Source organism: Pyrenophora tritici-repentis, chromosome 5 (genome assembly GCF_003171515.1).
Source record: "Pyrenophora tritici-repentis strain M4 chromosome 5, whole genome shotgun sequence".
Taxonomy (NCBI): Eukaryota; Fungi; Ascomycota; class Dothideomycetes; order Pleosporales; family Pleosporaceae; genus Pyrenophora; species Pyrenophora tritici-repentis.
The window spans coordinates 2916081-2930697 of NC_089394.1; the positions used below are offsets into that span (position 1 = coordinate 2916081).

The following is a 14617-nucleotide window of genomic DNA, read 5'->3' on the forward strand; positions in this document are numbered from 1 at the left end:
ACAGAAATTTGGAGTGATTGGGGTAAATGAGATTCAGAGGTGACAAGGTCGCGGCTGCCCAATTCATGCTGGAGACATAAGCAGAGCAGGACCACGCCACTGACTGGCATGGTGTGGGGGCCATTTTAATCAAAACAGCATCTCATACAAGAAAAGGTGAGAATGATGGGGGCCATGCGGCAACGGCGGGACATGCTTATGTGTGGTCAAGTGAACCCTGTGGGATTGGAGTGCGACAGTTCACATGTGCTTGTCAAATGATGATACAGAAGGCCAGAGGACCAAAATTGGTTGGATATGTACATCCTTTTCGAGGTTTCTGGGGTTGGTATGATACAGCAAATGATGACGCTGTAAGAAACAACAATGGTCGCAAAGCGGATATAATACCTCGGAGACTAGATGTGCCGATGGGCGCTAAGCTGTGGGCAGGAACAACAGGATGGAAGGAAGGTGCCGTCAACATGCGATTTGCTCAAAAGTGCGATGCGAGCTGTGGCTAGTGAGGGGCGAATCTGCGGCCTCGTAACCTCATAACCAGCTGACAAGACCCTGATCTGCACGCCAAAACACCAATTGTGGTAAGCAGGCCGGTGGGCTATGGCGACGATCCTTGTGAATCGCCACTTTGCTGGACTTGTCTCTTTCACAACGAATTACGAGCATGAACTGCCTGCAACATTGAACATGGGTGTAAACAAGACAAAAACTATGGCCACCGCTGCTGCTGGGCGCTGGTCCTGGATTACTACTGCCAGACATGAAGCGCTGACACTAATCGTTACGAAAACCACGCCCGCTGTTTGCGATTTTATTATTATCACTGCTTTTCTTTATAAACACTCGCTCGCGCATACATGCTTTCGTTAAGAGGATGGAATTGGCTGGTTCTTGGAAGTGTGGTGGGATTGGCATACAGTGCCGCGTTGCCCATGCCTGCTATTACGCCAGCACCACGACCGGCCGAAGTCCATGTCCGCTCGCTACAACATAGACAAGATCCGGATGCGTAAGACATGGTCAATTAGACTACACAAGAGCATTGCTAACGTTGGCGTAGACTTGACATTTTACAGGTGCTCATCACAGCACTACCACTTTCGCTACGTCAAATCGCTGCCACAAATATACCCGCCGTTTCGAGCATATTATGGTCCGAGTTTCTGGACGACAAGAGACCTCAGTGGTTCCAAGAGTTACCATACGATATCCAGAGTTATTTCATACGTGAATTTGGACCGGCGACGGCAGCACCACCAGCTAGCGGAACATTGCCGACTGGAGTTACTGCGTCAGTAACGGGACCACCGACCGAGACGAGCGCTTTACAATCATCCTCATTATCGGGGTCAGAACAGGTTACGACATCTACACCTACAGCACTTAGCAGCTCATCTATTGAGACGTCGAGTTTAGCTTCTTCGGATTCTTCGACTTTGCTGTCGATTAGTGCTTCCTCTGCGACTAGTCTTTCCGCATCAATCTCCTCGACATTGAGCTCATCTGCGATTCCAACTACGACTGCAGATCCTATAGCTCCTGAATTCAGCGATTCTGGTCTGACGAGACGCGAAAAGGTTGCAATCGGTGTTGGCGTGCCGCTAGCACTACTTGTTGTCGCGGTACTGTTATTCAGCTGTTGTTTCTTGCTACGCCGGAAAAGAAGAAGGGCAATTGAAGGCAGCCAACCTCCTTCATCGCCAGGATTTATCCCACACTTCTCATTTCAAGATCGAGGCTTGAGTCGGGAGCGTCTAGAACACCGAGCTCCATTGAACCCTTCGTACCATCAAAGCCGATTTGTAGAAGACACAAACTGGGAAGATGAAGGTTATGACCCAGTAACAGCCTATCAAGGTCACACAATACCCCCAGCAGCAGCGCCAACTCCATCGCAAGCATACGCCATAGCTGAAGAAGGACGACACGATTCTTACCAAGGAAACTCGGTACCTGCAGTAGCACCACAGATGGGAATGCAGGACAACCACCGTCCCATACTCGCCCCAGCCCTCTACCACAGCCACTCGTCCAACCGCGCCCGTGGCCGCCGAACAAGCTACACAAGTCTACACTCGGTTGCTGAAGTCACAGAGCCCGAGTCAGAAACCGCGATTGAATCCCCCGTCCTAGGCCGCCACAACCTACCCCCACTCAACACGAGAATCGGATCCTCTTCTAGAAAACCAATTGGAGCCACACCCACTTCAGCAAGAAGCATAAAACGCAAACCCGTTCCCATCAGTCCAGCCGCAGACATGGCATCTCGCAGCCTCCTGCGCCCACCACTCGCACGCAACGCAGATGACCATAGTGGAAGTAGTTCCTCAGGCCTCGTACTATCCAGTCTATCAAGTTACAAATCAAGTTCTTCAAACGGTGGGTATCACGCTTCACCCTATAATTCCTCCGGTGGAGAAGACGACGAAGACACTGCTGCGATCCAGCACAATCAGCCCCAATACAGCCATACTCCACAACCACAACCACAAGCGCCAACGACGACAATTAATCCCTTCACAAACTCCAACGCTGGCTACAAGTACCTAGAAGACTACGGCCCAGAGTACTCGCATGACGGGTACAATAACTACAGCGACGGCGATGATGGAGCGTATGGTGGACATGTGAGCTTGGATCGGTATGGGGATCCGGGGAGTCCGCGTGAGATGGGGAGTAGTAGTAAGAGTGGGAAGACGGAGTGGCCGTTGAGGAATATGATGGGTGGGGGGAGTGGGAGGGAGAAGGCGAGAGTGAGGAGTCCTGTGTGGGATCGGGTTTATGAGAGGGTTTGAGATGGGGGATTTTCCTTTGTTGTACATGAACTGCACGGCTATGATGCTGCATTGGAGTTTTGGGAGGGCCTTTCGGTTACGATGATATCCATTCCTTTTGGTAAGTCGGGGTTATGACGGTGGGGTTTGGTATATAGCGCTGGGCTTTTGCGCGAGGATTTTGTTGGATATACCCTCCTTTCACACATGTACATATACAGCTTAACTATGATCGAGCTTGAGATAACAATAGCAAAACAAAAACACATTTCAAACCTGACTTGTCACATTGTTCTTGAAGCATGCTGAGCGCAGGTTAAACATGGACATGTCTTGCAAATAGCGATGAATGTACGACAATATGCATGTCCGCTAAAACTTCCGAGTAGTTTACAAGACGTCTCCGCATATACAGTCAGTCTGCACTGCAAACTGTTCCTTGCCCGTAGACGCATTCACACTCATGCCACGTCGATGAAAACACGAATCGCTAGGCACCACAGTCGTTACAAAACCCCTCTCCCATACTACCCCTCTCTTAGTCGTGGAACTTTCTGTTCTCATTCTCGCCAAATAGCGTAACTCGGATGGAGGGTAGGGCCTGGGATTCGAGCAGCTTCAATCGTTCTTGTAGCGTGTTGTTGATGTCAATGCGGCCGTTTGTGCCGACAATGATGGCGCCTCCAGCACTAGGTTTAATGTTAGCTATGGCCCATACAACTACGAGAGTCCACTTACGATCCCTCTGGCAGCGGGTCGCTCTCGTCAATAGTGATTGAGACATCCTTTCCAATCTGCTTCTTGTACTCGGTCTGGGCCTCTTCGATGGCCTTCTTGGTGAGGTCATTATCCGCCTTGCGCACCTTGACCTGCAGCTTATCCTCATTAAGAGCATATGCACCCTCGAGGATCAAGGCCTTCATGATACCCTGGTACTTGCTCTGATCCTTTGACACGTCGGCCAGCTTCTTCTCGGCGTCCTCGAACAGGCGGTTGAGCAGCTCCTGGCGGGCGGACAGGATGCGTAATCTGCTCTTGTTGGAGACGGTGGAGCGGGTGATTTGCTGCGACATGCTCGCCTGCTTGAACTTCTTCTCGTACGACGAGTCGATGGACGCCTGCTCCTGGCGCACGAGCTTGGACTTTTCGATTGCAAACTCCTCGTCGGCTTTGAGCCGGATCTCGTTTGCCTTTTCCATGGCTTCCTGCCGGATAAAGGCCGTCATCTTCTTGAGCTCGCCGGCGACCTGTGCCATGGGGGATTAGCTGCGACTGCCGTGCATGAAGCGGGAGCTTGCGCATTCCTACCTGGTCGTCGGAGAGGGCGTGGACTTGCGACATGATGGCGGTGGGTGGCCGGATTACTGAGGAGTCGAGTATACGGTGTTGTGGTGTTTGGTGGGGGTGGAATATACGGGCGGTTGTTGAAGTGCGAAGCTATGGCTATGGGCAGTGACGAGCTTGGGTTGATGTTCACGCAGCTCGAGCAGGGGCCCCAGATGCCCGCTGCCCGCCGCCATGACACCTAGGCATAGGTACGTACCTAGGTCCCTCCTAGCTACTCAACCGCTCTAGCGCGTATTACTGCTGATACTTGCGGCATTCTTACATGATATCACATGCGGTATATGTCCTATCTTGGTTGTGTAGTATTTACGCCAAATTACCCATCTTGCACCCTCCTCGCGTAGTTGCTGCTCCCTCGCTGCTCAACTACATCATCAGTCGGCTGATCCTTGCCACGGACGTCGGCTAGCCTTCCAACCGTCCAGTCTCGTGCACTTCACCGACTCAGACTGGCGTTTCGCGACTTCCACGCCTGCGCTGGCTTCTCCGACCACCTGCATCTTTTGCCCTCCAACCCCTCTGTATCCGCCCACGCACAACATGCGCTTGTTGTCGAGGTAGCCATACGCCCAGTGCTGCCATAACAGCCGCCACGCAACCATGGTGGAACTCTCGGGAGGCGCGAGCGTTGCTGTGAGTGTACCAGGTCCCGTGGCCATCGGGGAAATACATGACTAATATTTGTATCTGTAGCTGGGAGTAATGGTCGGCCTCGCCTCCACCAGTATTCAGAGTGTTGGCCTCACGCTGCAGAGAAAGTCGCATCTCCTCGAGGAAGAGAAAGACGACGACGACGATAGACGGCCACCCTACAAGCGACGAAGATGGCAGGTACGCTGGAACCATGCGCACACCGTGACCAGGACTACTCGCTGATTCACACAGCTGGGCATGCTCATGTTCGTCGTGGCCAACATTGTCGGCAGCACCATTCAGATCACCACACTCCCTCTCCCCGTCCTATCCACTCTCCAGGCGTCCGGCCTCGTCTTCAACTCGATATGCGCCTCCATCATCCTCAGCGAACCCTTTACCCAATATTCCTTGATCGGCACAATGCTCGTCGCAATCGGCGCATTGCTAATCGCTCTCTTTGGCGCCATCGCCGAGCCGTCGCATAATCTAGATCAACTACTGGTACTGTTGGGACGGAAGCACTTTCTCGTGTGGATGATCATGACGGGTGTTGCAGTAGTCCTCTTGCTTTTCGCTACCTGGCTGCTAAAACACATGTACCCTCGCACCACTCCCCGATTACGCCTGGTCCGCGGCATGTTCTTTGGTTGCATCAGTGGCATACTTTCTGCCCATTCGCTCCTTATCGCCAAAAGCGCCGTCGAGTTGCTAGTACGGACCATTGTCGATCGCCACAACGAGTTCAACCGCTGGCAATCGTGGATGATTCTGATTGGATTGGTCGTCTTCGCCTTGACCCAGCTATACTACATGCACTGTGGACTGAAGCTTTGCAGCACAAGTGTCCTCTATCCTTTGGTATTCTGTATATACAACATCATTGCCATCATAGACGGCTTGATTTATTTTAACCAGGGTGATAGGCTGTCGAGTCTACATGCCGGTCTCATCGCGCTCGGGACTGTGATTCTTTTGGCTGGTGTTGTCTGCTTGAGCTGGCGACTTGAAGACAATGAGGAAGAACCCACATCACCAGTGGCGAGCAAGCACGGCAGGGTTCAATTACCTCAGACGGCCCTTCAACCTGGCCTTGGCCTCGCGCATAGCCACAGTGTGGACGAACCGGCATCACCATTGGATCGTGACGAGGAAGCGTCAGCTGGCCAGAAGCCCCTCGACGAAAGAACACCACTGTTAGCCAAAACACCCAGGGGTTCTGCATTGAGTTTGGTCAACGCGAAGAAGCGAGCGATGGAAGCGGGCGGGCAAAAGAGCCCACAACTAAACACACCCCGCAAATCTTCGAGACGACGAAGGATGACTCTGACCCTCTCGGAGGAAACGAACGAGATTTGGGACGAGCTCAACGATAGAGAGACTCTACCCTCGCCTGCCAGACAATCTGTAGATCTGGAACGAAGACCACGATCCGGAACATTACCACCACGAAGAAACAACGCCCAATCTGCCTGGCTCAACCACATGCGTCGACGATCCTGGTTCGAAGGACTCGGAAGCCGACAAGGCAGAAGTGTCTCACAAGGGAAACTGCCCGCCGACAGCAGCCCATTACTCCTCAACCACCCCGATCCCGATGACGGCGACACCTCCGATGCAGACATTATGGAATCTTCGTCGCGAAGAAATACATGGGGATACGGCAGCGGCCAGGCAGACAAAAGCCAAGAAGCACTTGGCGACTGGTTCAAGCTGAAATGGTGGCGCAAGAAATGGAGAGAAGACGAGGAGCATGATGGACGAGATGAAGATGATCAGGAACGACGGACATGATATTTCAACCTGCATTACTCCCAGCGGATTGGGGTTTCCTTTTTGTTTCGCTCTCCTAGCAATTTGAATTATACCACAAAGACTTAGAATGTAATACCCCATTGTTCTGATATGATTTAGTCGATTCTACCACATACAGTGTGGAGAATAAAGAAAGAAAATATTTACTAAACACCCCAAAACCCATACTCACAAAAATCCACATCTATCTAGATCCAACCTCGTCACCACATCTGCACCTGCACAAAACCGGTAAACATTTCCCCTCACGTGAAAACCTCTCGATAAGCAACATTGAAAACACACCCACCCCACCCCACCCCACCCAATCACATCTTCAGCCCCGCCCCCACCTTTCTCCCCGAAAACGGAAAATAGTCTTTGGCGAGACAGCAGGTACCACAGGGGAGGCAGGCAAATAATCGGAAGCTTAGTGATGGGATGGTGGGTCCAGTGAGGTGGTTTCGGAGATGCAGGTATGCAGAGGGTGCAGTGCCAAGAGGCTGGATAAGGTATGTGAGTCCCTGGGGGTGTTGGTGATTGGAGGGGTTGGGAGGGAGTGGGGACGGGGAGGGGAGCTGGGAGGTTTGGATTAGGGTTTGTGGGTAGGTTAGGGTAGGGTAGGGGAGAGGATAGGCTGGGTGGATAGGCGGTTGGGTTGGTTAGATATGTATGGGAGTATATAAGTACCGAGTCCCGTTTTCTTGACCTCTTCTCTGAATCCGTTGGAAGAATACCCCGTGTTCACATATATACACAAGAGAAGAAGGGTATGTTTGGGATACATCGAAGCTGAGGATAATAAGCTACAGTTTTGTTAACGTGTGTGTCTAGTTATCGTGTAAATACATAACAGCCTCTACCTACTATACCATCACCACAACCACCCCACAACCACAAACCAGAAGCAAAAACACTCTCCCAAATCTCAAAATGCCAGCAATGCAATATTTCGAAAAGGCGCAAACAACGTTTAACCCCCCACTCATCGCAAACGAAAACGCGTATCTGGGCGATGTAGTCTCGTCGTACGTCCCCAGCGTCTCCGCGCCCCTCTTTCTCCTAAAACTCAACAACCAAGCAACCAACCCCCAGAAGAAGAAAAAGCAAGAACCTTTACTAACCAGACCGCAACAACAAACAGCGAATCCACTGACCCCGAAAAGCCCATAAGCGGTGGTTTCTACCGTCTGGAAAAGGGAACACCACTCGTGTACACGTACACGTATGATGAGATTAAGATTATAGTTGATGGACATTTTTACATCAGCGGTATGTTTGATGGAGAGAAGTAATGTGAAAAAGATAGACAGGGAAGGACTAACAAGGATTTTTAGATGAGACGGGCAAGGAAGTAAAAGCGGAAAAGGGTGATGTCTTCTTCTTTCCAAAGGGGAGTAAGATTACCTTCAAGACGGATGATTTTGGCTTGGGGTTTTTTGTTGGGCAGAGGAAGAAGGATGGGGCGTAGGTGGGTTGAGAAGATGAGAAGATGAGAAGACGAGGGGATGAGAAGGAGAGACGGAGTGGTAGAAATACCTGGTACATAGGACTGTCATGTTTGTCTATGGTTTATAGGCTTATAGTGGGCGTGTATGGTGTGAGAAGAAGAGGAGAGATGGGGACATTCGAAGTGGTAGAGATACCTGGGAAATAGGTCTATCATGATTGTCCATGGTTTATAGGCTTATGGTGTGCGTGTATGGTCTGTCGTGAACTGAGAAGAAAGTAAATTCAGTATAAAATCATGAATGTTAGTACTACCATTATATCTGTGCCAGCATGATTGAGGATCAAGGTATAAGGAGGGACCATCCCCTGCGTCGAAAATTTTAGTATGTGGTGAAAGACAGACTAGACTGTCAGAGTAGCGTGAACAATCTAAGTAATCAGGAGTTGCAAAATTTAGGAGCCACCAAGTTAGCATGCGGTGAAGTATGTAAGTTGTCTAATGACTTCAGACTACACATTTTGGAAGCTTTCGGCTGCAGATGATTAGACTTCCTGGCGAATAAGCCGGTGTCGGTAACGTCTCACGTGATTGGTACTAAGGTGAAGAAAGTTTTTCTTTGTGATCGTCATCGAGTTGAGTTTGAACAGTGAAAGTTCCGCGGTGCAATTGTGTAGTCTTCGCTGGACGTTGCCACATTTCAAGAAATACGGACGAATGCGGAAGAGTTCGGGATTAGTACGGCGTACTCGGAGCCGCACAGCTTCCAACCTTTGTGTCAACCCAGTCCGCCGAGGTCACCATCCGATTCACCGTACCCGCGGGCACGCCGATGGCCTCGTATGATGCAAGCCACCAGTGCCGTAAGTCAATCCGTATTGATCGTGTTCGAGTGCTTGGACGCTGGACCATGTCCCTGGAACGGCGATACCTTCCAGCGTCAATGCTGAGATTCAATCTGACGTTTCCGTGTCAGCGGTATTGTCAGCATGTGTCGTCAGCGGCTCACGGGGGATGCTAGGGGTTCCCATGCATATTTCATGCGTCTTTGATCTCGTGTATGTACGATGTACAGTGTGAGCATTTCGGAAGATTGTATGCGTGGGTTTTCACTTTCAGCAGATCAGCGTGATCGTGGGGCCTGGTGCGAGAAAGATCGCTGTGAAGGCAGGTGGGGCACTGTGACGGTTGGGATACTTTGGGTTGTCGCACCATTGCTGCTACTCCAAGCGATCTTCTCCCGTACAATGTTAAGAAAGTCTCGCATTGTTTTCGTTGTTGTCGATTTCGTCGATGTTGTCGAACAGTGTATTGGTAGGTGGTGATACTTGGTGTACGAACAATGCGTCCACAATGCTCACGTTTTGTTGTATTAAACTTCATATTCTGCTTTATCCAAACTTCATCCACCGCATTCACTTTGAATCTGCATTTGAGTCTGGAACTCATCTCGCAGATACACAACTACACCAATTTGCCATGTCGCAAACCAAACTGTCTGACCTATCCAATTATTTCCGATTTATACAGACACACTCGCACGTTAAAAAGCTCGGGGCTGGTGGTGATGGTACCGTCAGTTTGTGGAAACACAAGCGTTCTGGAGTATTGGTTGCTGTTAAGACACCAAACCAGACTTACAACCCCACGCCGTGCTCTGCCCTGACGAAGGAGGCTAAGGCCCTTGAGCTTCTAGGTAAGCATCCTCATATTGTTGAAATACTAGCGTATTTGATTGACTTCAAGCCACGCGGGCCGGCAGTCTTGCTGGAATATGCACCCTTGGGCGATTTGCGTGGCTACCAAGCAAAAGTTTTCGAGCAGTTCAGATTGTGCGCGCAGCTAGCGAAGCAGAAGATCATAGAACAGGTTCCCGAGGAAACGGTTTGCAAGTTGTTGGGTGACATGGCCCTGGCCCTGAAGTTCCTCCATGGGGAAGGTTTTGTGCACGCAGACTTCAAGCCAGAGAACATTCTCGTTTGCTACCCTGACGGCTGGGCAGATGACAACGACATACCCACTAGGCCCGTCTTCAAGCTTACAGACTTTTCCCGCATGACACCCTTTCCACTTCCCCTGCACATTCGCAACAGGTACTATGGCACGCCGGAGTATGGGCCACCCCCAGAGAAGTCAACAAACAAAACAACCAACATTTGAGGCGTAGATGTTGATTGACTGGCTCATTTCTTAGGGCTACAGTTTGTTTGTTTGAGTTGATGAGACTGAAGAGCCAATTTTTGGTTGGTTGATTGATTGAATATTGATAGACTTAAGGTTCTGAAGGGACGTTTCTATGACAATTCTGCAGGCGGCTCTTCCCACGTTCCTATCGCAAACTCTTCCGTGAGCTCCTCATCAGTATGCTTTGCTGCTGTTGTCGTGCTTGGTGTTGTAAAACCTGCACGAGTCCACCGTTGCAAGCACACCAAAGCAGCCAGTAACTGCGCGCCAATTTTCCGCCTTTGTGGCTCAATTATATCGCCAGTTCCCGCAAAAACGCGCTCACAATCAGAGCTGGAGGTGGGTATAGTCAACACGTCGATCGCCAATCGTGAAAGATGTGGATACTTCGGCTTCAACGATAACCAGTACTGTACAGCTGTTGGACCCTCCTTGTGTTGATCAGACGTCCACATAGGCTCTTTTAACCAGCTATCGTACTCATCCTCCACCTCCAATGTATGCTCGCCGTCCTCATCTAGTATAGCGTCGATAGCGTCGTCAAAGCTGCTCATGGTAGGTTTTGGCGCAGGGGTTGGTGTTGTGGCAGCAGCGGCAGGCTTGTAGGCAGCCCAAACCCGCAGAAACTTCGCGTGCGCGGTGCTCAATTGTGTAGGTTTGTCGCGCCAGAAGCGCTTAGAGTATGTTTTATATCGTGGATGTAGTGCCGTAGCTGCGTAGTAAATGGGACTTTGGAGGATCTTAGTAAAGTAATTGCTCGCTTTTCGCCTCGCGGCTCGCAGGTTGATCGGGATGTGATCTTCGGGCGCCTCAGATGGCTCGTGGTTGACCGATTCGTATGGCCGAAGGCGTGCATCCAGCTCAGTTATCACACTCTCAAATACTGGGATGACCTCGTAGAGTGCGCCAAAACGGCCACACTTGCCGCGGCCTTGGAGGCGATCTGTAGCAAACTTGAGCGGCTGCAGTATCGCCATGTACTCAGTAATCACCGCCCAGTCAGCCGCCGTAAGGCCGTCTGACCTCATCCACCGCGGCACATCAGGCAGCTTGTTTCCTCTAATAGCTGCCTGTTCGTCAGCCTGTTCAGTCTCGCGAATGTGGTACGTGGCGTATGCGTTGATAGCTTGTTGGAGCTGAACTCCGCGCTTAAAGCAGTCGTAATAGCTGTTCCAACGTGTAACACACGGCTTAATTGGCTCGCGAGTGCCGCCGCTGGCGCCTGTGGGCATGCTGTTAACTGCCTCGCGTTGGCAATCTTCAAAAATACTCCACTGCTTCGGCGTGTTGATGTAGTTGATAATATCAAGATACACGCCAAGCGGTCCTTCTTTCCGCCACTCCTTCATGTAAAAATCCTCCATCTTTGTGTTCTCCAGGGCGTTGTTATACGCGTCAGCATCCCTCCCGAACATAATCGTTTGGCCAACAAGGTTAAGTATGTGGCAAGCGCAGCGGAGGCGGCGATCGGAGGCAGAAAAGTGGTACATCGCGGCGAGTTTGTTAACAGCGGTGTCGTTATTGTAAGCGTTATCGAGCACAAAGTAGCCGAGTTTGCTGCGATTAATGCTGAAGGATTGCAGGATTTTGGTTACAGCGTCAGCTATCGCCTCACCAGTGTGGGCACCCACCAGCTGCGGCAGCGCGATGGGTAGGTCAACTATCGCGCCCTTACTGTTGGCGTAGTGAGCAACTACAGAAAAGAAGCCACGTTTGCCGCCTTTTGTCGTCCACCCATCGAAGCTTATATGTACCTTGCTCTCGGCTTCAGCCAACGCGCGCACCACCTGAGGCCGTAGCCAACTGTACAACCTCATCACGAACGCTGACACGCTGTTATGAGACCTCCATAACGCCGCCTCTGCCTCAGGATTAGCAAGCCTGATCATCTTGCGAAAAGCCGGCGTCTCAAACTCGCGGAGTGGTCTGTTGTTGTCGACCAGCCAGAGCGCAGCTGCCTGCCGAAATTCTTGTACGTCGAAGTTTCCTATAGTCTTGTACGCCTCTAGACTAAATTTGACACCGCTTAGAGCTGCCTGACGAAGTGATTGTTGTCCATGTTTGCGGAGAGGTTTGCTTAGGATTGGACCATCTTTGCTGAGCCGATGACCAGGTTTATCAAGCTGGAGGTGCCCGTTGGCGGCAGTGGTTGACTTCGTTACTCGGTGTACACCATTAGGTAGCTTATGAATATGACAGTACTTGCACACAAAGTACAACTCATCTGGGTGGTGAGTACCCTCCTTCCAGACACGCCAGCCGTGTTGAAAAATCCAGCTTGCCTTGCCTCGTGGAGTGCTCAGCGGCGCGACAAACCCCTTTAATCGCGACCAATCGACGCCCTCAAAGTCGCGAAAATCGACGCTCACAGCGCTATCCTCCTCCACCGAAGCCTCAGTGGCAGCGCTAGAGAAAGCTAAAGGCTGTACAATAGAGTCCTCTGGCTTATCAAACATTAACTGCGACTCCCAGGCTGGCTCATCAGTGAGCCGAGAGGCTTGTGAGGCAGCCAAAATAGGCAGTGGTGATGCCCGCCGAGGGCGCTCCTCGGGTTGTTGTACAGGCTTACATGGCGGTTCAATAGCCCGTGTGGGCGGCTCGATAACTTGTGTAGGCGGCTCTGTAGGCGGATCCGGCGTACTTTCTGGCAGCTCTATCGGCTGGGTTGGCTGGCTGCCGTCACCCAACAGCGCTTTGAGCGTAGGTTTGCGCGTACGTTGTGCTCGCTTGAAGGGAGTATCAGCTTCTTCGGCAGCCTCGGGCTTGCGTTTTGCTGGTATAGAGGGCATGGATAAGGCTAAAAGTAAGCCGGAGCCGCGAGAAAGTAAGGTGTTGTTAAATGTTATAAGCCTGATGTCAGTAGCACTAGGAATAGAACATGTGTGAATCGTGTTGTGTATTGTGCTACAGGAATTGAGATCTATGTCTCTGCCAGCTAGCGTTGTGGGCGCTAAGCCTCGTACGTACTAGCCTGGAGTGAGTGAGAGATGGGATGGAACCTAGGTCATATAACTTACACGCGAGTAGGCTTAGTAAGCAAGATCCAACACTAAGAATTCGTCGTTGAGCAGCTATCCCAGAGGCCTCACCTAGGTATCCCCCTCCCTCGCTTACTATCAAACAACACCAATCCTATCAACATTTTGTTCTCAAGATTGGTTGATTGATTGACAGAAATACAGTGGCTAACTGTTGGTTAGTTGGTTGGCTCCGAATCAAACAAATCAAACAACAATATTGATGAGATATTGATTACTGACAACCTTGGCCACCCCTGAGTGAGCAAGACTCCATACATCCGTCTGGTGATTTGTGGTCATTGGGCTGTACAATCCAGGTTTTTGCCTTGTATATAATGCCCACACAATCCAAACAGGCTTTCATCGCCGCTAGGAAGAAGGCAGGTAAGGTACATCCTCCTCTACATGACCGCCGGGTCTGGCTAAGGCCGGAGTGGCGCCAACGCCTGCCCACCGTGTATCGCCCTCTCAATGTTACCATGCGCGAACTTGTACGGGATTGGGATGCTTCAGAGACGGGACGCAGCTACACACCGTATAGCAACCAGCTGAACACATGGTACAAGGCGCTATTTAACACTGACGAGAAGTCGCGCATCACGGCCAAGGCCTTGGTCGAGAATTATGTGCCCACGATCGACAGCGATATTGACATTGTGGAGATGAAGCAGAGTGCGAAAGTATCCTTCAAGGCCGCAGAGAGGTTACGAGCGCGTGTGGCTACCCGACAGGCTACCCGGCAGGCTGTGTCAGAGCGGGGTGATACGCGGTCGATTAATCAGGACCTAGAGGCTGAGATCGTCGCCATGCTCTGAGGCGACTGCTCATCGCGGCATTTCTTCGCGACCACAAGAGGGGTGTGTTCAGGTAGAGACTCAAGGTAAGTAAGTATTGGTAAGTATTTTGATATGATAATAAACTGTGCTATAGATTAAACATTGCCTCCAACACCTCCAACTTTTTCCATGCCGTTAACGTGAGACATATAAATGCATGATAAACAAGATGCGAAGGAACCGAGCCTTGACCGAATCAAGTATTCTGGTCCGTCTACCATAGCATTGGCGATCGATCCATAATTCCGGGATCTACACGGTACATATACCTGCGACTCGGACTCTGAATCGCGTCGCGACATGGGGTGTAAGACAAATTGTTGTGCATTATGTGAGATTTTTATCTACTCTAATTTAGGATGAAGGACCGGACACTCGATCATGTCCAAGACGGATGACATGGTATTTGGTCCGCTGATTAGACAGTTAAAATAGTGGCGGTGTATGTCTTTCGGTTCTTTTTGTTTTTCTATAAAGGCTGGTCCCTGTCTCCCAGTGACCGACCAGACGCTGGTCCAGGTCAGGCACGTGGAGTGGTCATGGCAGCTTGCGCTAAGTCGCGCTATGCAGCGATGCCCT

General features: G+C 50.9%; 7 protein-coding genes across 7 annotated transcripts; 5 read left to right on the forward strand and 2 right to left on the reverse strand.

Annotated features, from left to right (window-relative positions):
* Positions 1–932: 932 nt before the first annotated feature.
* PtrM4_111000 (uncharacterized protein) lies at positions 933–2795 on the forward strand (the record flags this gene model as incomplete). Its single annotated transcript, XM_066107910.1, has 3 exons — positions 933–1009; positions 1061–2379; positions 2551–2795. The coding sequence occupies 3 exons, from the start codon at positions 933–935 to the stop codon at positions 2793–2795; spliced, it is 1641 nt and encodes a 546-aa protein (XP_065962359.1).
* A 517-nt stretch (positions 2796–3312) lies between these two features.
* Positions 3313–4115, reverse strand: PtrM4_111010 (NtpE, Archaeal-vacuolar-type H+-ATPase subunit E; the record flags this gene model as incomplete). The annotated part of the gene is made up of 3 exons (XM_001935669.2): positions 3313–3463; positions 3513–4021; positions 4083–4115. 3 exons carry the CDS (start codon positions 4113–4115, stop codon positions 3313–3315), a joined length of 693 nt encoding a protein of 230 aa, XP_001935704.1.
* Positions 4116–4721: 606 nt separating this feature from the next.
* PtrM4_111020 (Mg-trans-NIPA multi-domain protein) lies at positions 4722–6548 on the forward strand (the record flags this gene model as incomplete). Its single annotated transcript, XM_001935668.2, has 3 exons — positions 4722–4754; positions 4815–4952; positions 5007–6548. 3 exons carry the CDS (start codon positions 4722–4724, stop codon positions 6546–6548), a joined length of 1713 nt encoding a protein of 570 aa, XP_001935703.1.
* A 933-nt stretch (positions 6549–7481) lies between these two features.
* On the forward strand, positions 7482–8019 carry PtrM4_111030 (EutQ, Ethanolamine utilization protein; the record flags this gene model as incomplete). The annotated part of the gene is made up of 3 exons (XM_001935667.2): positions 7482–7576; positions 7693–7820; positions 7886–8019. 3 exons carry the CDS (start codon positions 7482–7484, stop codon positions 8017–8019), a joined length of 357 nt encoding a protein of 118 aa, XP_001935702.1.
* Positions 8020–9477: 1458 nt separating this feature from the next.
* Positions 9478–10158, forward strand: PtrM4_111040 (SPS1, Serine-threonine protein kinase; the record flags this gene model as incomplete). Its single annotated transcript, XM_001935666.1, has 1 exon — positions 9478–10158. The coding sequence occupies one exon, from the start codon at positions 9478–9480 to the stop codon at positions 10156–10158; it is 681 nt and encodes a 226-aa protein (XP_001935701.1).
* Positions 10159–10292: 134 nt separating this feature from the next.
* On the reverse strand, positions 10293–12971 carry PtrM4_111050 (Dimer-Tnp-hAT multi-domain protein; the record flags this gene model as incomplete). Its single annotated transcript, XM_066107911.1, has 1 exon — positions 10293–12971. One exon carries the CDS (start codon positions 12969–12971, stop codon positions 10293–10295), a length of 2679 nt encoding a protein of 892 aa, XP_065962360.1.
* Positions 12972–13681: 710 nt separating this feature from the next.
* On the forward strand, positions 13682–14017 carry PtrM4_111060 (uncharacterized protein; the record flags this gene model as incomplete). The annotated part of the gene is made up of 1 exon (XM_001935665.2): positions 13682–14017. The coding sequence occupies one exon, from the start codon at positions 13682–13684 to the stop codon at positions 14015–14017; it is 336 nt and encodes a 111-aa protein (XP_001935700.2).
* Between the last annotated feature and the right edge of the window lie 600 nt (positions 14018–14617).